Source organism: Gopherus evgoodei, chromosome 9 (genome assembly GCF_007399415.2).
Source record: "Gopherus evgoodei ecotype Sinaloan lineage chromosome 9, rGopEvg1_v1.p, whole genome shotgun sequence".
Classification (NCBI taxonomy): domain Eukaryota; kingdom Metazoa; phylum Chordata; order Testudines; family Testudinidae; genus Gopherus; species Gopherus evgoodei.
In genome coordinates, this window is record NC_044330.1 from 56403137 (window position 1) to 56426888 (window position 23752).

Here is a 23752-nt window from a genome sequence, read left to right on the forward strand (position 1 = left end):
ATCCTGCTCCCCATCCCCGTGCCTCCAGCAGCGTCCTCTCTTTGGGAACCTGAAATATGGTAATTTTAGGGGGTCATAACAGCCTGAAATATTTTCAAAGGAGGGCCCAGCAAAAGAAGTTTGAGAACACCTGCTCTGGAGCCTCTTATTAAGAGGGAAAACATTTATTCACTCTCCTTAAAGGTACCCACAACCTTTAACTTTCACATCAAGAACTCTCTGTGCAGCATTGCACACACTGCAGTGAAGTCTCAACAATAAATATCAACTCATCTCCTGGTATGAAACTTGAACCAACATCTTTCTGGCTCTTAGGGAGAGTGCTCCCAACTGAGTCAAAGTCACCTGTGAGATTTCCTGTGTTTCAGAGTACACTAGCACATATACATACCATTGAGTTACAAACTCTTTACAATCATTGGCCAGGGGCTCTCTCTTTTTAATACGCCCACACTACAAATCAAACATCAGAAATCAATCACTATCAGCCTCACCTTTCTGGCAGTTGAACTTAATGAAATTTCTCCAATTCAACACTCTCAAAATTGCTACTTCAACTCCCCCACCAACATGCCCTGAACGCTGTTATAACAATACACAAACATTGCCTTTTATGTTGTAGCAGAGTTTATTTTAATATTTTGTACAACTAGCATTGGTCTCCAGTAATAAGTTATAACAAGTTTACATAAGCAAGATGTTCCCCACCCCCCCAAGGAAAGGAATGTTCAGCTTCCACCACTTCTAATTTGATAGGGAAAGAGGGCATGACGACATTACTTGAAAAAGAAAAGTGAAACCTAATTCATCAACAAAATTATCTTAAACAGTTCTTGGGATTAGCTACATATTCTTGGATTCCATAAACAAGTGCAGAGGCCACGCCTTCTAAGACTCATTTAAAAAGCACATTAATCTAACTGACATTTTTCTTTCATTTTAGGATAGTTTTTAAATTGATGCCATAATGTTCTGCTGTATTGATATATAGTTTACAATCTAGTACAAATAGTAAATGTTTGTAACAATTAGATTTTTCTAAAAGTTATTCACATCTACAGGTCTCACTTCATTCAACTGTTCCATGTTTCAGTTCCATGTTTTGAAAGGTCTTTCATTTCTTAATGTGCATTCTGTTTTCAAAAACGAACAGGAGAAACTAACCTCAACAGATATTCCCTTTAAGTAACAGACGACACATAAAACAAAAATATTTTAGAACCTTTCAGGTAGCAACAACAGAGTGTGTTTCAGGGCAGAACCCTGTTATATATTATGTAAAAAGCATTCCAAACCTAGTTCTTCAACAGCACCCCAGACAGCTACCTGTACCATTTCCCCTAGCTTAATTAGATAACAGAAAAAAATGAAACCAATAACTTAAGAATTTCCTCTCATGTCCATACACAGAGAACTCAAAGATATGCCTGAGATTACATGATTCAGATTCTCTAACACAGACAAATTAAGGGTTTGTACAAATGTTCCCCTTCCCCTTCCCTCAAATAATAATCCTGAAAAAAGTTAAGATAGCTCTGTGTAGCTTGGAGAAACAAACCAAAAAAAGAAATAAAATTTTAGTACCAAGGGCTGGCCTCAGGGCTTAGAGGTTAAGATGTTATTGCCAGGTTGGAGGCTCTCTTTGCATTTTTCATTGTGGAAGCTGGCAGTTTCCTAGACCACTGTTGAGCTTTCAGCCTCTGTGGAAAGCAGCTGCTACAGCACCTACATCTACATCCTTAGGACACAACTGATTGAGAAGGCTGTGATAACAGATTCCATTAGTAATGTAAAGCTGACAAGTTTGTGAAAAATAGTTTTTAGAAAAATGAAATGGGTGAAAACTACACACAGTAGACCTGATCCAGAATTCCTGTCAGAGGGCGGTGAGAGTTTTACTACTCTTGGCTGTAGGTGGACAGAGCCCATACCAGGATATTTGGGAGGTTGTTTGTCTTTTAAACACCCAATTTAAGTCAAATAAAAGGAAGCCTTGAATCCTTAGTAAAACATTTTAGCAGAAAAATAAAATCTAGATCCAGGAAGTTCAACATTGTTTTTCATATTACTTTGAAAGCCTCATTTTACAATATTAAACACGTTATGACTTCTTAAAGATGAATTAATTTTTCTGCATTAAGAGGAAGATCAACCCAGAAAATAGGTTTGCAGTTCCTTGTTAATAGGGATCAGGATTTGTAGCATAATAAAACTCATGGGGGGCTTCTTTTTGTCACAGAAAACAAACGAAAATTGCTCTAACCATGGAAACTTTCTCCATACCAAATGAGCCTATGTAACACTTTCTTCCACAACAGCATCCCGAGATGCTTTATAACACTTGCATGCATGTTGTCTCTCTCTCAGAGGTTGTTCTGATGCCATGTAGTGGTTTTTCCTTTAAGAAATTATATCCCAGTTTAGAAAGAAACCAACCTTTTGCTTTGTTTAACAGGATTTTTTTTTTTCTTTTTACATGTTCGGTATATACAACCTTTAAAATACACTTAAAAATAGCTGCACAAATTTTATATCTCATTGTATAAGAGAAGTGCAGTCCATGCTTCTCAATATGTTAAAAAATATAAATAAAACCCAACCAGACTCTCTCCCCTCTGGTAGCCACACTGGCCCGGAAGGAACAGTTTTAAAATGGGAGTCTTTCACAAAACACGCTACCTACAAATTCTCAGGTTAGTTTCCTCAAGCACGTCTATCAAATCTTTCCTTATGTATTTGAGATCACACACAGCCATCTTAGCAATGAAATCTGTTGCAACATGCATGTGTGAACTGCCCACTCAACCAACTCCAACCTTGAGGATTTTTCTGGTTTGATAGAAAAAGGAAATGTAACAATTCCTGCAGTATGGCTGGTTCTCCAGATCACAATTCTTTGTTTTCCTGGATGTTTCTTGCACACGCACTCACACTTTATTTCAAGTTTATCTTTCCCTCTAACCAACGTGCAGATTTCTTCTCCAGATCTTCCACATCTTGACGTCCCAATGAAACAATCAATGTTATCCATCTAGAGGTTTTCCCAGGTAGACCAAAGTCACTTCTGTGTTACCATACACAGCAGACACTGCTGGATATAGGCAGGCCTTTGGCAATCCTCTGAATGCAACTCCCAAGAACTCATAGCCCCGCTCAAAGGCTAATGTCTTGTCTTCCATGTCCAAGATGACTCGAATCCTCTCACCTATCTGCAAACAGAGATAGGAAGAAGAGTTAGGCAATATTCAAAGGGAGACCAATCAAAAGGGAAATAAAACAAATATTAGCACATAGACAGTAGAACAGGAGACCTTAAGAGAAGGGCATTTTTCTGTTTCTCAATAAAAATGAATTAATTTTTCTGTGGGAATGTCAGTTTCACTGATGCTCACAAGATTCTGTATAGCTGTACTGAAAATTTCAAGTTAATAATCACAATGCTAAATACCCCAAATGTGACCCTTCACATGTGACTGACCTGGCAGTAAGAATTAATACACTGCATTATATCTACTTCAGTGTTTTGCAGTATGTGGCTATTTTGTAATGGTCTCCACCCTATATTTCCCATGACTCTGAATATAGCTTTCATTATGATAAATAGGTAAAGCCTTTAGAGACACTTTAAAGCCACAGAATTGGTTTTAAGAATGTAGGTGCTGTATGCCATGTGAACTAAAACAACTTTTTTTGCCAAGCATGCACTCTGAACATCAGCATTACCCTCTTATTTACTGATAGAGCAGGAAATTTAAAAACTATGTGTAGACTTTTCCCATTTGTTTTTGCCAGAAGAAAAAAAGATATATGAGAGTAATAAACATTGAATGCGCCAGGAGAATCACAGATCAGCATATAAACATGATATTGCATGTCAGTTCATTTACCTGGGGCACGAGTTTAAGTTTAAATAAGTACACAGCTCCCAACAGTAAGCAGTAACATGATATTACACAAGCTTCTATGTTGTGGAAGAATCAAGCCACCCTCAAATGTAGTCTCCTTTAACCTCTAACTTGTAAGAGGGCACTTAAGAATGTATAGTTTTTAGTAATTATTTTATGAAAAGAAAGATCTCACAGGCTTTACTTAATTCAAGCATTCTTTAAAGAGACATCAACTTGAAATCAAGTCAATTTAAAAACTAAGACCAAAGCAGTTTTGTCTATGCCATATCCTTGAGTCTCTATGACCATTGCTATAGTTCTTCCCCATCCTCCTTTCCTGCTAGGCTGTGAAAGACCCAAACAAGGAAAACTGACCATACAAAGTAAATAGGTAGAGTGACTATATATAGTGCTATCAGATGCACAAAATTAACTACAGAAAAAAGTCTCTCTGATCTTTAAATTACAGTAATATTATGATTTTTTTTTATGAGTAAAACAGACACGTAGAGAAAAGTGCAATTTTTTAAATTTAAGTGCCATTATACAGATCATGTTTGCTATACCACTCAGACAGCAAACTTAACTTAGAGTGGGGACTCAGGAATATTATATACAAATATACATTAAACAAAGTTCACTCACTAAAATGCAGCCATAGCTGAAGTGGAACATCACACCATAACACTACATAACAGTGTAAGTGAGGAATTATAGTGTATTCAATTGAAGCTGTACTGTCAGAAAATCTAGCAAGCAGAATGTCATTACCCAAAAGTGGAATTTGGCCAAAGCGAAATACCACTATTTTGGGGGGGGGGGGAAGTGCAACACATTCTTTAATTATGGCAAGTTATCTGAACATCAATATTATGTCTTATCCCAAAGATGTTCCCTCTAAGAATATCAATTATTGAATAAACATCACTTCTGCATCACTCAGGACTTCCTTGGAGAATTCCTATCCAATTACTGACTAGACTCAGCACACTTAACGCTGGGATGCACCAAAAAGACAATGCTTATCAAACTGTTAGTAGTGAACAAATCCCTGGTTAAAACATTTAGAATGTTCTAGTACCTTTCAGAAAAGAGGTTGCTGCCTTTCAATGAACTGTATGAATGCAGGATAATATCAGATAAGATTTGAGAAAAGAAAGGTACAAGATTAATTTAATTCTAACCGGAGGAGACAACGTAGGATCCAGAATCTGTACACCATACAGTGATGTAATCTAAAACAAACCAGTAAATTAGAAAAAAGATAATAAGGTAAATTTTTCCCCTCAAAAGGTAAACATATTGTATATGTTGCCATGTCAGACGAGTTTAGGAGACAGACATTTTTATACTAGAAAAGGGACATATTAAAGAACAGTGTTATGGCTTATTAGGCAATGAAGTCTTTTTCTTGACCAACAATTCCTGAAGGACAGCTGTTCACAGATGCATAGAGCCTCTCTAGCTGGTGCTTAGTCTCACTCACCTGGTATTTTGGTGCATTATTGCACTGTGGGAAACTGCCATTCACTTCTCCATTATGTAGCAAATTATTGTCCACCAGATTCCATCCCCAACTCTGGTCATCACTGCCCAGCAATGCTACGTAGCCCTGACACTGCATGGGAGCCCGTTTTGTGGCAATTCCAATTACTGCCACTGTGCCAAGAGGCCCCTCCCACCAAACTTCCCAAGCATGACGACCCTCGCTGAAACCAATCTTGGTCCTTGCCCCATCTGTGCTCTGAGCAATGGGGTTCCGGTGCAATGTAAATCCATTTTTCTTGATGTACACATTCCTGGAGCAGTCATTGGTGCTGAAAGCATGCTGAAAGGCCCGTACCTAAAACCATAGAAAGAGAGATGGGATTTTTGAGTGGAGGGAATAATCATAAAATGAATTAACGAATTAACACCTTACACCTCATTCCCACCAAATTTCAAACTTTTAAAAAACCGCAGTGTAGAAGAGACGCAAAAGCATGCAGGATCAGAGATGACAAGTTTCTGAGCTCCCAAGGGGTGCTCGACAACCCCCCCCGACTCCACCCCCATTTCACCCCTTCCCCCAAGCTCCCACTTCCAACACTTCCTGCCTTCCCCCCTACTTCTTCCTGCCCCTGCTCCTTCCCCCCCACCCCAGTGCCTCCTGAACACCACTGAAGAACTGATTGTGGCAGGCAGGAGGGCTGTGGGGGAGGGGAGGAAGCTTATCTGTGGGGCTACCAGTGAGTGCTGAGCACCCACTATTTTTTTCTCATTAGTGCTCCAGCCCTGGAGCACCCACAGAGTCAGCACCTGTGCACAGGACAGTGGGTTTACTGGCTGAAGACCCCAGAGAGAAACGAACCAGAGTATCTGGGCCCCTGCCAGAGAGCAATAGAGAGGACTGAGGGGAATGGTAGGAAGTGGAGGGCACCTGTAAGACAAGCAATTAAAAGCCCAGTCTATATTAGGGAAATTTCTCAAATAGTCAACCCGATTTCAGCTTCCCAGGGCACAGCAATGGAGACAGCCTGCTGGCTGTGCAGAGTATTTTAATCACAGCTGACCAGACTTGCTTTGAACAGCTGGCAGGACCAATGGCGGCAACTTAAGATAAGCCTTCCTTGCAAGATGACAATTCAGCAACACCAGATCTACTTGTCATTCTCCAACAGGGGGATGGCAAACGGGGGGGGGTGGGGGCGCAGTCAGGGAAAACCTGCTCTCCACAGGCCAGTTCCATTGTCAAGGCGAAGGTGAAGAAGGGTCATTTCAGGGAGTAGATAACGGCTGTGGCAGCGCTGGGGCGGGGACGGCGGGTGCGGCAGGAGGGTCCCTCCCTGTAGTGCCCGGGTGCGCGGACAGCGCCGGCCGGGGCCGCTCGGCCCTGGCGTGACCCCAGCGCACAGCACGGGCAGCCAGCCCTGCCCCCCGCGGCGCCGGGAGGCTGCGGCCAGGCCCCGCTCACCTTGCCCTTGTAGGTGGGCACGTTGCAGAGGATGTCAGTGCGCAGCGCCTCCTCGGCCAGGCTGCGGGCGGCCAGGCTGCGCCACACCTCGCTGTTCTCGTCGCCGTGCAGGACGTGGTGCCACAGCCGGCAGACGAGCGCGCAGCTGCGCAGCTCCCGCAGCTCCAGGTAGGAGAACACCAGCTCCAGCACCCGCCCGGGCAGCCGCCAGCCCGCGCCCCCCACCGCACCGCCGCCCCCCGCCGCCATCGCCCCAGGCGGCGCGCACCGGCCGGCAACAGCCGCCGCCGCCCCCTCCGCGAGAGAGCCGCCGTACCAGCCCCTGAGGCGGCGCCAGCCGCACTAGCCAGCCTCGCGGGAACCGGCAGTACAGTGCGGGGCGGGGCGGGGCGAGCTGTTTGCCCTCCCCCGACTGGGGACAAGTGCGGGCGGAAGTGAGCTCTGCGGTTGGGCAGGAGGGGCACAGCTGAGAGTCCAGAGTGCCGCAGTTTACCCCGGGAACAGAGCCGTGACCGACGCCCAGATTACCCACCCCGCATTCTCCACAACAGCTGTCACTGCTGTTTGTACAGGGAGAGGTTGACAGCCGGAGCGCCATGTTGGTTAAGGGTAGAGCTGGCGTAGGCTCTCGGAAGCGCATGCGCCGCAGCGTACGCTAGTTTGGCCGCAGAGGCCACAGAAATACTTTGAGGTGACGTAATTATGCTGCGCTGGAACAGGCGCGTCACACGGGGAAGCTGGGTGCTTGGTGTGGTTAGAGGTAACGCGCCCTCTTCTCACCCCGCAGCACGGACGAGAGCGAGCGGCGCGGTGGGAGCTGCCTATTCCCTGGGCCTTTCCTCCAGTCCCCTCCCCCCCGGCTTATTCCCCGCCGGGCCCTCCCTCCGCGCACCCCCCCCCCGCTGGCTTATTCCCCGCCGGGCCTTCCGCCCTCCCCCCCGGCTCATTCCCCACCGGGCCTTCCCTCCGCGCACCCCCCCCCGCTGGCTTATTCTCCGCCGGGCCTTCCCCCCACCCCCTCCGCTCATTCCCCACCGGGCCTTCCCTCCGCGCACCCCCCCCCCCCGCTGGCTTATTCCCCGCTGGGCCTTCCCCCCACCCCCTCCTCCCCCCCGGCTCATTCCCCGCCGGGCCTTCCCTCCGCGCACCCCCCCCCCGCTGGCTCATTCCCCACCGGGCCTTCCCTCCGCCCCCCCCCACCCCGCCGGGCCCTTTCTGCGCGCACCCTCCTGTGCTCATTCCCTCGAGACTTCCGCCCTCCATGCTCATCCTTCCCTGCTCTTTCCCCCAGCCACCCCCGATCCTTCCGCTCATTTTCCCCTGCCCCGGCCTTCCCTCCAGTCCGCTGCCCACTCCCTCCCAGGCCTTCCTTTCAGGCCCCCTTCCCGGACCTTCCTTATGAGCACCTAGTCCGCTCCTTCCTTACAGCTATTTCCCTTCCCCCACATGGGCTTTTCTGCTAGCTATTCCCTCCAGCCACCCCGCCCCCTCCCCATCTGCCCCACAGGCCTTACTTCCAGCCCTCTCCCCCTCATCTGGGCCTTCCCTTCAGCCACCGCACTCATCCCGCCCCTGCTTGGGCCTTCCCTCGAGCAATCCTGCCCAGGTCTTCTCTCCAGCCACCCTGTCTATGCCGTCCTCCTCCCTCCCCGCTAATCCTCCCCTTGGGCCTTCCCTACCATCCCCCCTGCTAACCTCCCCTATGTTATCCTCCTCTCTCATCCCCGGGCCTTCCTACAGCCACCCCCAAACACCCCCGCTTCCTGGTGTTCTGTCCAGCCATACCTGCGTGGTCCTTCCGTACAGCCACCCCTCTTCCTGCTTACCCCTGGGCTTTTCCTACACCTGCCTTTATCCCCAGTCACCACCACTGGCTTTTATCTACAGCCCACTGCCACACAAATGCACTCTCACCCATCCCATGCGGGGAGGAGGGGAGAGGTTTGCTACAGCTTCCTCTTGCTCATCCTCCCCACCCTGCCACGAGGGGGCTTTACCTATGGCTGCCACCCTCAACTGTAAGCATGCACTCCAGCCATTTCCTACCTCTGCATGCACACAAGAAGCTTTGTTAGATGTGCTGTGTGCTGTACAATTTAAAAAAAACTCTCTCCTGCCAAGAGTTTACAATTTAAAACCATTAATATGTTTAACAGCGTTGATCCTTGCCTCCACTACAAAATTTGAACAAATCATGTTTGGTTTAAAATAGAGTGATGCTTCTTACCACACTTTGGATTGGGATGCCAAATTGCTGAAATATTTAATATATTGTGTTGTTTCAACCATAACATGTAAAGCTGTTTTAAAAGCCTCAACAATTTTAGGCCCCAGCCTACAATATGATTCTCATAGGTGCCAGAGTCCTTCCAGATGGATCCAGTTGCAGGAGCAGAGCCCTAGACATATTTGCTGATGACTTCAACTAATAAGGGTAAACATGGTCATCAAGCACATTAGCTAACTTGAAATTTACTGAAGTTCAGGCCTTGGGAAGTCTGGACCAGCCACGGATCTCCACAGTAAAGTAAATGCCATGTATAAGGAATTCAGTGTGGTTTTATAGTTCTCTTTATATCCTATTTATACTAAAATGTAAAATATTTTACAGACCTACATTTTAAAAAAATATGTGGGTTTATAAATACTAGCAAGGTGGTTTTTTAAAGAAATGACACACTTTTTCAAAGTGGCTTCCTTTGCCCCTATAGAGGGGATTATTTGGCAGTGAGGTTCCAGGACAGGTGTACCAGCAGACTGCAGGCAGTGGTGTCACACAGAAGAAGCTGGGAACTGGTGAGATCTATGGTTTAGGACCTAATTCTTATCAGTTGGGTCAAACAAGCAAAAAGTTTTAGCTTACACAAGTGCTGAATGCCTCCTCCGTCGGGGCTTCCTGCAACTTTAGAAAAATGAACACAGTTTTTTTGCACATCACATTTTTATAGTTTTAGATGCTGGTCTCTCTTACCTGAAAATTCAACAGCAAAAGCCAAAGCAGCAAAGAAAAGTTCCTCAACCTTTTCTCTCGCAAATGCTCTGAACCACAGGTTACTTCCTCGCCTTCTAATCTTATATTTAAACCTTGTTCAGTTCATCCCTCAATTAACTTAGTTCCTCCCAACTCCAACAATTTACATCATTCTGCTTTCACCCCGGTGGAGTCCTTTTCACTTTTCATTTCAGTTTTTCCATGTCTCATCTTTGTATGTTTCCTTTCTGCTTATGCGGGCAGTGCTGTATATAGCTAAACTATTTTCATTGTTCTGCTTACAGTGATGATGTTACTTCATGCAAACCCCACCATCATCAAAATAAGCTTATTGTTTAGGAAGAAAAGAACTTTGTCTTACACAGCAGCTTTTCTTACTCTAGGTATCTGTGTGACTTACAAAGCAGTTCAGTGACTGTGTAGTCACAGGAAGTAGTCATGCTCTAAATTGTAGCTTTTCACACAGCTTGGAACATAAGAATTTATTTTATGAAAAGGGAGCATTGGCTAGGATATTAAGGCTTGGTCACACTAGGAACTTATGTCAATATAATGCCACACCCCTGGATGACAGTTAACAGACCTAACTCCTGGTGTGGACAGTGCTATGTTGACAGGGGGGCCTTCTCGCATCAACATAGCCACTGCCTCTCGAGGAGATGGAGTACCTACACAGATGGGAGAAACTTTCCTGTCAGCGTAGGTAGCATCTTCACTAAATGCTACAGTGGTTCAGCTGCACTGCTTCTACTCTGAAAGTGTAGACAAGCCCTGAGATTGTCCCCCTACTCTTTTCAGTAAGTGCTATAGAAAGTTTAACTTATGTGCTGCGATAGCACCTAGATACCCCAGTCAGAGACTGGGACCCCATTCTGCTGAGCACTATATGCACATAATGAAAAGACAGTCCTTGCTGCGGGGGTTGCAGGTGAAGTAACTTCCACCTAGACAGCTACTCAAGATTAGCAGAAGGTGATTTAGTTTAGTTCATGTACCGGACACAGCACTTCTCACAAGAGAGCAGCAAGGGGATGATGCAAAATGTCAATACTGTTTGAGCCCAAGTCCCAATTAATGTGCTTACCTATACAGGTGTCTGTTTTACCTTAGGGACACTAGCATCTTATCCAGTGCATGTTACTGTGTCAGCCAAGTGTGCTTGCATTCTTAATTTTTTACTGTAGTAGGAAAAACCCTTCCCTAACATCAATCTGTTTTCCTTCACAGACTCCCTTGAAGTATCATGGCAGTCAGGTGGACTAGTGGACATTCCTCTTCTGTATTGTGCTTGAATGTAAACAAAGAAGGGCTGGTAGCTTCCGGAGCAGAGAGAGGAGAACTCACTATCTGGAATGAAGAGGGGATTCGTTTAGGACAGATACAGCTCCCAAGGACAGATGATGTCACCTGTGTTGTGTTCTCTCCCACCTACCCCAGCAGACTGTACACCTCCCATGGTGAAACCATTAGCATGTTGGATGTCAGATCCTTTAAGGGGCCAGCTGAATGCTTTCATCTGAATGAGGAAGAGATCAATTGCCTGTCAGTGAATGAGACGGACAGTGTCCTGGCTGCTGCAGATGACTCTGGGGCAATAAAAATTATGAACTTGGAAAACAAGAAAGTCAGCCGGTCCTTGAGGAGGCATTCAAACATCTGCTCCTCTGTTGCCTTTCGACCTCAGCGCCCTCAAAGCCTTGTGTCTTGTGGACTGGACATGAAGGTGATTTTTATAGTAGATTGTGGATGATGGCTAGAGAACTTAAATATCAACCAGATGCAAGTAATTAGATATTTGCTGTACTTCTCTTCCATTGTAGGATAGTTAATGTGGCTCTCCAACACTCCTAACGTGGCCACAGCAGTGTAGTAAGGATGTTCATAATGCTGTTTTCTGCACAGCAGTTACATTGTTTCTATTGTTGCCTTCCTTTGTTATAAAAGAGTTGGGAAAGCAGGAATTAGGGCAGTGATACTGAGACTGAGGCTCACGAACAGCAAGTGGCTCTTTAATGTGTCTCCTGCGGCTTTTTTTCAGCACATATTAAAATACGATGATTTCATTATTAACCAATCAGGATGCACTTTTAGTATGTTGTTAACCAATTTTAATTGATAAAATAATACTTAGTCACTCATTTTGCTGTGATAATTATTTATATATATATATAATCCCAAAATATTTCCCATCATGCTGTTTTAAATATGAATATATAGTACTATAGTAAATGAAATAATTGATTCACACTACATTACCCAAGAGTCATAATTGATCACTAATTTGGCTCCTGAACCACTGAGGTCTGAGTGTCACTGAATTAAAAGTATTCTGTCAAGGGGGTGGTGTGAGAAGTGGCAGCAGAGCTAAAAGAAGCAACTAGCCTAAGACAGAGAGGGACAGCCCTTGGATAGTTGTGGCTGAGAACTTCAGTCTATTATCAGCAAACAGACCACAGGTCAAATCACCCAAAGCCTAAATTAGCCAAGACTCAGAGGTTCTGTCTGGTGTGGAGAAAGGGGATAAATCATGACAGGGTGGCTGCAGAGAGCTAGCACCACATCAACTAGTATTGTTTTTCTTTATGCATACTGACTTTTCCCAGGGGACCAATTAAATATTGCAAGCAAAACTTTGTGAGTGGTTTGTGAAAAGTGCTAACTTTTGATACTACTGTTCTGACATTTAGTACAGATTAGTTAAAAACACATGACTGGTACGTACAGTGATAACAAGGGGTTTGTTTAAAATTCCAAGTGTTATTCCTTTGTGTGAATAACCTCTTGAAAGCTTAAATGAAATCAATTATTTTTTAATTTGTCCTTCTTCTACCTCATTCAGATTCCAACTTTTATTTTAAGTTTACTATTTAGGACTAGATTTTTTTTTTTAAAACAAAAAATATTTAAATGTTACTGAATCACAAGGACTTTGCAAAAAGACAGGAGGAAGGTCAGTTTGGGGGTATACCCTAACTTTGACAATGAACCCTTTACTAATCCTCTAATGGTAAAACATGACTCAGGTTATTCTTTGAGCATAGAGATGCTAGGGTCTGTTTTTTTTCTTGAAGGCATAATCCACTGGGGACTGATACAAACTTAATGCAAACAATATTCCAAACATTGCAATACCCAGGTTTTGATAGCTTATTAGGGTGTAGTCCTGCAATGACTCACTCATGCAAGTAGACCCCTTGATGTTAAAGGACTACTTTTGTATATAAGGGCTTTCAGGTTCAAACCCTGATACTGGATGTCTATTTCCAGGATATCCTGAGAGATGGAATACACTTGGGATGGGCATAGCCATCTCTACAGGTCACTGCTATTTTATTTATTTGCCTCTAAGTTTTGAGAGGGAAAAGAACAGCTTTTATTGTTCCTCATATGACTTTAGCAGCATATATAGTAACTTCCACCAGCACTTCACATTTGTCATGTTCTAGTTAAGGTGGTGGTGTTCTTTATAAATCTCAATTTTAGAATTCATAATGTAACTGTAATTCAGTAAGGGTTGACTTTTTGGGTATGGCTACACTTCAAACGTCAAAGCGCTGCTGCTGCAACGCTTTGAAGTGCGAGTGTGGTCGCAGCACCAGCACTGGGAGAGAACTCTCCCAGTGCTGCACGTACTCCACATCCTGATGGGGCTTAGCTTGCAGCGCTAGGATCCGCGCTCCCAGCGCTGTGGCACTGTTTACACTGGCGCTTTACAGCGCTCATAGACTCTAGGACTGGAAGGGACCTCGAGAGGTCATCGAGTCCAGTCCCCTGCCCTCATGGCAGGACCAAATACTGTCTAGACCATCCCTAATAGACATTTATCTAACCTACTCTTAAATATCTCCAGAGATGGAGATTCCACAACCTCCCTAGGCAATTTATTCCAGTGTTTAACTACCCTGACAGTTAGGAACTTTTTCCTAATGTCCAACCTAAATCTCCCTTGCTGCAGTTTAAGCCCATTGCTTCTTGTTCTATCATTGGAGGCTAAGGTGAACAAGTTTTCTCCCTCCTCCTGATGACACCCTTTTAGATACCTGAAAACTGCTATCAGGTCCCCTCTCAGTCTTCTCTTTTTCAAACTAAACAAACCCAGTTCCATCAGCCTTCCTTCATAGGTCATGTTCTCAAGACCTTTAATCATTCTTGTTGCTCTTCTCTGGACCCTCTCCAATTTCTCCACATCTTTCTTGAAATGCGGTGCCCAGAACTGGACACAATACTCCAGTTGAGGCCTAACCAGCGCAGAGTAAAGCGGAAGAATGAATTCTCGTGTCTTGTTTACAAAACACCTGTTAATGCATCCCAGAATCATGTTTGCTTTTTTTGCAACAGTATCACACTGTTGACTCGTATTAAGCTTGTGGTCTACTATGACCCCTAGATCTCTTTCTGCCATACTCCTTCCTAGACAGTCTCTTCCCATTCTGTATGTGTGAAACTGATCGTTCCTTCCTAGGTGGAGCACTTTGCATTTATCTTTATTGAACTTCATCCTGTTTACCTCAGACCATTTCTCCAATTTGTCCAGATCATTTTGAATTTTGACCCTGTCCTCCAAAGCAGTTGCAATCCCTCCCAGTTTGGTATCGTCCGCAAACTTAATAAGCGTACTCTCTATGCCAACTTCTAAATCGTTGATGAAGATATTGAACAGAACCGGTCCCAAAACAGACCCCTGTGGAACCCCACTTGTTATACCTTTCCAGCAGGATTGGGAGCCATTAACAACTACTCTCTGAGTACGGTTATCCAGCCAGTTGTGCACCCACCTTATAGTAGCCCCATCTAAATTGTACTTTCCTAGTTTATCTATAAGAATATCATGCGAGACCGTATCAAATGCCTTACTAAAGTCTAGGTATATCACATCCACCACTTCTCCCTTATCCACAGGGCTCGTTATCCTATCAAAGAACGCTATCAGATTAGTTTGACACGATTTGTTCTTTACAAATCCATGCTGGCTATCCCCTATCACCTTACCACCTTCCAAGTGTTTGCAGATGATTTCTTTGATTACCTGCTCCATTATCTTCCCTGGCACAGAAGTTAAACTAACTGGTCTGTAGTTTCCTGGGTTGTTTTTATTTCCCTTTTTATAGATGGGCACTATATTTGCCCCCTTCCAGTCTTCTGGAATCTCCCCTGTCTCCCATGATTTCCCAACGATAATAGCTAGAGGCTCAGATACCTCTTCTATTAACTCCTTGAGTATTCTAGGATGCATTTCATCAGGCCCTGGTGACTTGCAGGCATCTAACTTTTCTAAGTGATTTTTTACTTGCTCTTTTCTTATTTTCTCTTCGAAACCTACCCTCTTCCCGTAAGCATTCACTATACTAGACATTCCTTCAGACTTCTCAGTGAAGACCGAAACAAAGAAGTCATTAAGCATCTCTGCCATTTCCAAGTCTCCCGTTACTGTTCCCCCTCCTCATTGAGCAGTTGGCCTACCCTGTCCTTAGTCTTCCTCTTGCTTCTAATGTATTGATAAAAAGTCTTCTTGTTTCCCTTTATTCCCATAGCTAGTTTGAGCTCATTTTGTGCCTTTGCTTTTCTAATCTTGCCTCTGCATTCCTGTGTTATTTGCCTATATTCATCCTTCGTGATCTGACCTAGTTTCCATTTTTTATATGACGCCTTTTTATTTTGTAGGTCACGCAAGATCTCAAGGGTAAGCCAAGGTGGTCTTTTGCCACATTTTCTATCTTTCCTAACCATCAGAATAACTTGCTTTTGGGCCCTTAATAGCGTCCCTTTGAAAAACTGCCAACTTTCCTCAGTTGTTTTTCCCCTCAGTCTTAATTCCCATGGGACCTTACCTATCAGCTCTCGGAGCTTACCAAAATCTGCCTTCCTGAAATCCATTGTCTCTATTCTGCTGTACTCCCTTCTACCCTTCCTTAGAATTGCAAATTCTATGATTTCATGATCTCTTTCACCCAAGCTTCCTTCTACTTTCAAATTCTCAACAAGTTCCTCCCTATTTGTTAAAATCAAGTCTAGAACAGCTTCCCCCCTAGTAGCTTTTTCAACTTTCTGAAATAAAATGTTGTCTGCAGTGCAGTCCAGGAACTTATTGGATAGTCTGTGCCCCGCAGTGTTATTTTCCCAACATATATCTGGATAGTTGAAGTCCCTCATCACCACCAAATCTTGGGCTTTGGATGATTTTGTTAGTTGTTTGAAAAAAGCCTCATCCACCTCTTCCACCTGATTAGGTGGCCTGTAGTAGACTCCCAGCACGACATCACCTGTGTTTTTTACCCCTTTTAGCCTAACCCAGAGACTCTCAACACTTCCGTCTCCTATGTCCATCTCCACCTCAGTCCAAGTGTGTACATTTTTAATATATAAGGCAACACCTCCTCCCTTTTTCCCCTGTCTATCCTTCCTGAGCAAACTATACCCATCCACACCAACATTCCAGTCGTGTGTATTATCCCACCAAGTTTCAGTAATGCCAATAATGTCATAGTTGTATTTATTTATTAGCACTTCCAGTTCTTCCTGCTTATTACCCAGACTTCTTGCATTTGTATATAGGCATCTAAGATACTGGTTTGATCTTGCCTCCCAGCTTTGCCCTGACCCTCCTTCCTCTCTGCCATTATAGCCCATGCTCCCTCCTGTTTCCAACCCATCTCCCAGGTCTTGTTCCCCACTTACCTGTGGGCTTTGCTCACCTGTCCCCGTCGAACCTAGTTTAAAGCCCTCCTTACTAGGTTAGCCAGTCTGTGCGCAAATAAGGCCTTTCCCCTCTTCGAAAGGTGAACGCCATCTGTTCCTAGCAGTCCTTCCTCGAATAGCATCCTCTGATCGAGGAAGCCAAAGCCCTCCTGGTGACACCATCTTCGCAGCCAGGCATTCACCTCCACGATGCATCTGTCTCTGCCCGGACCCCTACCTTCAACAGGAAGAATCGAAGAGAATACCACCTGCGCTCCAAACTCCTTAACCCGTACTCCCAGAGTCCTGTAGTCACTCTTGATCTGCTCAGTGTCACACCTCGCAGTATCATTTGTGCCCACATGGATGAGTAGCATGGGGTAGTAGTCAGGAGGCCGGATAATCCTCGACAATGCCTCTGTAACATCTTGGATACGGGCCCCTGGCAGGCAGCATACCTCCCGGGATGAACAGTCAGGGCGACAGATAGGTGTCTCCGTCCCCCTCAGCAGAGAGTCTCCAACCACCACTACCCTACGTTTCTTATCAGTGGTGGCAGCAGACCTCCCAGCCTTAGGGGTACGAGGCTTCACCTCCTTAACTATTGGGGGTGATTCCTTCTCTCCTGTATCAAGAAGAGCATAACAGTTATCTTTTACCACAGCAGGAGGGTTCGCAGCAGCGGTGGAGCATTGCCTGCTGCTAGAAGTAACCAGCTGGCTGTGTCCACCCTGAGCCGCCTCCTCTACTGGTGTGTCGGTAGTCCTGTCAACTGGGACAGCACCGTCAGCTATCTCCACATGGATACTGTCCAGGAATTGCTCATGGATATGGATGTTCCTCAGCCTAGCCACCTCCTCCTGTAGCTCTCCCACCTGCTGCCTGAGAGACTCCACCAGTAGGCACCTTTCACATTGGATGCCACCCCCAGCCTGGATATCAGTAAGTGGAAATTGCAAATTACAGTCTTTGCAAGCCCACACCAGAATCTGGGTAAAAGCATCCATGCTTTGGTGCTCTGTCTGGCTACAGGCGCAGGTGGAGGAGACAGAAGCAGTGCTGGCACACGTGTTGCGGGTCCTCCTCACCATTGTAAGCCTCCCTCTGTCAAACTCTCTCAAGTTCCTGTCTACAGCTCCCTGTCTGCTCTGCTCCCACAGATGCTGTATGTGCTCCTCCTTCACCTGGAGAACTCCCTTGCAAAACTCCCTGTTAGCAGCTCCTGTTCCTGTGTCTTGCAGCGCTCAGGTGGGTGTGTTTTTCACACCCCTGAGCGAGAAAGTTGCAGCGCTGTAAATCGCTAGTGTAGCCAAGGCCTTTTATACAATCGTTAAGATTTGGAAACCTGGTTGCCTAAAGTTCCTAAATCTATATTTAGGTACTTTTGAGAAATAATTTTCAGAAGTGCTGAGTACCCAAAAAATCAGTTGAAGTTAATGGGAGGTGTAGGCACTCAGCACTTTTAAAAATCAGGCCACTTAACTTTACACACCAAGTTTGAAAATTTTGGCCCGAGTCTTGTCCTTTTATGTGTCTTTTTCCTCACATGCAGGGAGTAGGGTGGAGGAAGAGAATAGATGTTTTGCAGTTTCTGAAGCTTCCTTGTGCGCCGGTAGCTCAGTAACATCATTTGTTTGAATTACCACCTAACACACACACTAACCCTGTTGGTGGCTCATCCATAATTCTGACTTGCAGTACTGGAAGTCAAATAATGCCCCATTTGGAAGCATATTTATTGCAAAATGGGGATTCTGAAGGTGGTAGAGTCTTACTAAATTTTATCATCTGGAAATGTGTTCTCACCAGATTATGATACATTGTATTGTCTCTTCAAATAAGTGAACTCAAATATTCAGTGAGGTGAGTATGGAATTTGAGTTGTGGTCCCCTCCCCCCAGCTGATAATGGGAACCCAGGCAGGTAAATTCCTGTGTGCTGTTTGGAAATTTAGGAGGTTACTGTTGAAGGGCCACTACCTGTTAAAATTGTTAGTGTTTCCTTTTTATATTTTACTCAGCCTGGCTAGTGGCTGTCTCCAGTCAGTTTCACTTCTCATGCACCAGCACAATGCTACACTGAGGGTAGCAAATACTGTGGTGTGATAAACTGGGACTATATCTGTATAATTCATGGATTGTGTGTGAAATTACAAACCCTGTATGACTGCCAGGCTGCAAACTCCATTTTGGACATGCAGCCTTTTGACTTCTCTATGGTGTACTTGCTTCCATGTCGAGTTAAATTCCAAAGGTGGAGGCAGAACAACAGTACAGGGTAGCTGACTACTTAGGACTACCCAATAACAGGAAAACTATTCACTGGTCCTAGCCCAGAAGACTGGTCCTAGCCAGAAGAGCTGCTTAGTGAGGGAAGTCATGGCAACAAAGTCACTTGACAGGGGTTTGCCCTCATGTGGGGAAGCTGGCAAGGGTGTTACCTAACGGGGGAAGCTGAAGTTTTGAGAAGGGGAGAGGATGATGTGCTCAGCTGGGGTTGGGGGCCCGTTTACTGTAGTCTGAGGGAGAGAGCACTCACCCTGTAACACCATGCCTTCCTGGACCCTGACTGTACCCCAAAGGAAGGGCAAGCTAGCAAGTGAGGGATCTTGCCATTTCATATGTTTGTTTGGTATGATCTGTGGCCTCCTGTGCTTTATCTGTTAAAGAGCAATTGTTCTAGAATCAGTGCAAAGCCTGTATACCAGTATGTGTTAAGCATTCACAATTTTGCCCCTGGAAGAATTCAAATATAATCAGAAGCTTCACATTTTGGGTCAAGTTCCGGAGGGGTGTGTTTAAGTATCAGGGGGTCTGAAGGGTCAGTGCTGCACCCAGAGGGGCTTAGGAAGCTGGACAATAGGTTCCAACACTCAGAAGGAGGTGGGAGATAGAAGGTCTGCCCTCTGAGGGTCAAGGGACTCAAAGATTTGGGGCAGTGGCTGGACTTCTTTCAGGCTCTAGGAACTTGAAACACCCTGGGTGTCCAGAGCACAGAGGCTTGGATTTCCCTGAACTGTTAGTATGTTGTTATGAAATTGGTTAGTTCTTATATAATGTTTTAAATACATTCAGCATTATCTACAGAAGTCATCAACCCTGCTATGAAGTAGGTGTTCTCCCCATTTACAGAAAAGAAAAGAAAATGAGTCACCAAAGGTGACAGAGAAAGCATCTGTTCTGTTCTCATTCCTCATTACACTGGTGTGTTCCTTTTTCAGTTACATAGTTAAAACTGTCAGTATGTCATGGCTCAGCATTCAGAGTAGTTTTTTCACCACTTCCACCTTCTCAAGAGTTGAGTCTCAACTATCCAAAGGAAGGCTCTTTCAGCAGCTGTAGTGCTAAGTCATTTTTTATGGTTTGATTTGAAGGTTATGCTGTGGAGCCTACAGAAAGCTCGCCCACTGTGGACCATGACCCTGCAGGAGAACGAAGCAGAAGGAGTGGAGCGGCAATCAGCTGACCAGTTCTTTAATCCTCCCCTGGCCCATTCTCTGTCTGTTGCAGCATGTGGTAATGTCTTTGGTTGTGGAGGTGAAGATGGTAAAATCCGGATCTTCAGGGTAACAGGTGTCAAGTTTGAACAGGAGTTGGGGTTTAAGGGTCACACTTTGGGGGTGTCACAGGTCCTCTTTCTACCAGAAGTATATTGGCTGCTTTCTGGAGGAAATGATGGAAAGGTGTTACTGTGGGATGTCAGCAATGAAGATGGGAAGCAACTGAAGAGTCCTGTGAAATCCATCCACAGGAGGAAGGCCAGAACACCAGCTTCCACTAAGAGAGATGGAGAGCCCAACTCAATGGTTGCAAATGAAAATGCCAGAATTTTACCAAAACTAAGCATAGAACATGGAGAGAAGGTGAACTGGATTTCATATGCAGAGATCAAAGGCTTCAGGAAGGTATTAGTTGCCGATCAGAGCAGCTGTATATCTGTATATCCTCTGATTGAAACCTAGACACATATTGTTTAAGGAAATCTTGGCAAGTAGCTAGTTTTTTGGGTTATTGTGAGCTGGCCCACCTGGTTCCCTACAGAGCACTCTCCTCTTTTTTTTACCATGGAGAGTAAACTTCCTGTAGCTTAAATAATTCCCAGCTCTCATGCATGTGTAGAAGTGGCCAGGAATTTGCTGTGGCACATTATGCACATAAGTAACAATACTTTATCTTTTTCAATAGTGGCATATCTTCACTGTAAATATTTTCTTGTGCGGTCGGAAGATGGTGCATCTTGAATATAAGTGTGACTTTGTTTGAAATGGATTGAGAGGAATTGCAGGATCAAAAATGAGCAGACACTGAGGCAGCCTCATGTTGCAGGTTGTAATATTTTATGTTTCAGTCTGCAAACATTGTAAGAAAGAAGGTATTCAGTCTGGGAGAAAAATGGTGGCCTTTTCTGTAAAAACTAAATCAATGGCTGTGGTAAGCTTTGCTGAAGGTGTAATTGACTGGAGTCCTCCAAAACCCCTGCACAATAACAAAACTACTGATTTTCCTGCTTTGCCTCCTTACCTCTTTAGTTCTTTGCTTTCCCTATTTCAACATTTCTGGCAATTTAAGCCTGAATTAGACATATACTCTGATTATCTGAGCTGCGGCAACTGAATTGTTGGTTGCAAGCATGTTTGAACTATTTTTAATTTAATATAGTTAAGAATAATTACTGAAGGGGTTAAATAGCTAAATTGATTTAAAGTTCATCATTAAGTGGGACTTTCAGACTGGAACAACATTAGGGGGTGGGGGGAAATGTTAACAGCTATTAACTTGGCTTGTCCTCTGATTTCATGTGTCAGAGAAGAAGAAAATCTTTTCAATCTGTTTCAGTAAAAGTTTTCTCTATCACTGTGCTACTTGTGCTCCTGCTAGCTCTTGTATGACTATCCTATGTAACCCTATATGCTGTGAAAAATGTGAAGTTGAGCATTTTATAACTTAAATGCAGAGTATAATAAAAATACAGAGGGCCAAATGCTGCTGTCTTCCTTACACACATAGTATTACTAATTTCAAGGGCTCCTTGCATGAATAGGGAAAGCAGGCTCTTGCCCTAGGTGGATTGTTAGCTTACAAATGTTGGGGGGAAGTGACCAAATGTGAATTCTGTGCCTTTGAAGTTATTTAATAAACTCTTGGCTTTTATGGGATGTGCAAATAATTCAGAAAGTTTATTTTCCCAGGATGTCTTGTATCACTAATGTGCTGAAAGTGTACTACTGTACAGTTTGGAAACGAATCTGAACAATTAAATTATTTCCTTCTCATTGTTTTTACATGTAAAGGAGCGATCTTTGCCAAAAACACTGAACTTTGAAGTATTAAATCTGACATTACTAAAATAAAGTTAATTTGTGTTTGTCAATTAGAAGCTTTTTTGGTGGCAACCAGTATAAGATAATAGGAGAGATGGATTGTCCTTTTATCGTAAGAAAAGAGCCAAACTGTAACTAAAATACCTTAGGAGACATTCCCCTCTGACTACCAAAACAATCCACTGTACATGGGTGACGTTGCATTCCATATGCTTTATGAAAATATGCTAATGTGTGTGAATATAATGTAACTGGAATATGCTTTATGCAAAAGGTCTCTTGTAAGGTATCACTACAAAGCTTATCTACTGAGTATGTTAATCCTATTTGTATGAATGTATCATTTCTATGTCTTGAGTTAGGAGAATAAGATATAAACTTGTGTTACTAATGTAAACATGTTAAGTAGAAACCATTAAGGGTGCTTCAGAATCAATCACTTGTAAATGGCTGTTTACTAGTAAGCCTTCCTGTGTTCCTGAGAGTCAGGCCGGAAAGAATGGAGACTTGGGGTCTCACAGGACATGTAACCATGTCACCTGGTACTGGAATCCATCTTGAACTTGGTGCTTTTCCATTGAGAAGGAAGGGGGGAGACCCAGAGACAAAAAATTCCCACCTGGTGCCAAAGCCATAAAAGGGGGCTGCAGTCATGAGAAATCCCCTTTGTTACCACCTGAGCTGGAACTAACAAGAATTGTGCTGGGGAAAGGATTGGGCCCAGACTAGGAAGTAGTCTAGTCTGTGAAAGAAGCGTATTGGAACATCTCTGAGGGTGAGATACTACCTGTATTCAATTTCTTAATGTAATGGCTTAGATGTGCATGTTTTGCTTTATTTTGCTTGGTAAGAAGTGGGCTGTAGCCCATGAAAGCTTATGCTCAAATAAATTTATTAGTCTCTAAGGTGCCACAAATACTCCTGTTCTTTTTGTGGATACAGACTAACACAGCTGCTACTCTGAAACCTGTTACTTTCTGTCTGTTATTGCTTGAAATCACTTAAATCCTATGTTTTATGCTTACTCATAAACAAAAGTGATTTTATTAAGTGCAAGTGATTAATACCTGGGGAAGCAAACAGCTGTGCATATCTATCAGTGTTATAGAGGGCAGCTGAGGATCCAGCGCTGGTGATCCAGCACTGGTAATCCAATGTAGACACTTACCAGCGCTTTTCTTGACCTCCGTGGAAGGAGGAAGCCTCTGGTAATCAAGCTGGTCTCCTTTCCCGGTTTGCTCTCTCGTTCCCGGAACCCCGAGCAAGCTGGTCTCCTTTCCCGGTTTGCTCTCGTTCCCGGAACCCCGAGCAAGCAGGTCTCCTTCCCTGCGGTTTGCTGGGTGGCTCCGGGAACGCGAGAGCAAACCGCGGCGAAGCTGGTCTCCTTTCCCGGTTTGCTCTCGCGTTCCCCGAACCCCCCTTGAAGCCGCCCAACAGCGCTGCAGTGTGGCCACATCTAACACCACTTGCAGCGCTGGTTGCTGTAAGTGTGGCCACTCTGCAGCGCTGGCCCTATACAGCTGTACTAATACAGCTGTAACAACCAGCGCTGCAAAATTTTAGATGTAGACATGGCCTAAAAGATTCCTTACAATTGTATATGCTTTATCTTGTTTTTTTATCCTCTGCTTTTGAATATTTAGTATTCAAACATTTCCATGGTGACAATGAAGTAATGCCTACTGTCAGATGTGCATTTCAAGATTTAAGGGTATCATCTCTATCGCAGTGGCAATCTTTGTGCTGCTGTCATCTTTGTGATCCTCATATTCTGAGCAAAAAGTCAACACACTTCTGGAATTAACTTTTTAACAATTAGGAGGTGTCTCACCACTTCAAAAAATAGAGTTAAAGTCCCTCATAGTAGTGCAGGAAGCTGTGGGAATAGGGGGAACAAGAAATAAGGTGGGGAGTAGGAAAGTCGT

General features: G+C 44.2%; 2 protein-coding genes across 6 annotated transcripts; one reads left to right on the forward strand and one right to left on the reverse strand.

The window, feature by feature from the left end:
* Positions 1-607: 607 nt before the first annotated feature.
* Positions 608-7089, reverse strand: FBXO45 (F-box protein 45). Its single transcript, XM_030575773.1, has 3 exons — positions 6841-7089; positions 5374-5730; positions 608-3209 (listed from the first exon to the last, which is right to left on the reverse strand). Exons 1-3 carry the CDS (start codon positions 7087-7089, stop codon positions 3024-3026), a joined length of 792 nt encoding a protein of 263 aa, XP_030431633.1. The 3' UTR covers positions 608-3023.
* On the forward strand, positions 6204-21877 carry WDR53 (WD repeat domain 53). Of its 5 annotated transcripts, none has more exons than XM_030574779.1 (3): positions 6204-6628; positions 11060-11555; positions 19881-21877. In XM_030574779.1, the coding sequence occupies exons 2-3, from the start codon at positions 11076-11078 to the stop codon at positions 20466-20468; spliced, it is 1068 nt and encodes a 355-aa protein (XP_030430639.1). In that variant the 5' UTR covers positions 6204-6628; positions 11060-11075; the 3' UTR covers positions 20469-21877. The 5 variants fall into 5 exon arrangements, with proteins under 5 accessions (XP_030430639.1, XP_030430638.1, XP_030430636.1 ...); XM_030574778.1 differs by lacking the exon at positions 6204-6628 and adding an exon at positions 6920-7008; XM_030574776.1 differs by lacking the exon at positions 6204-6628 and adding an exon at positions 7245-7531.
* Positions 21878-23752: the final 1875 nt, after the last annotated feature.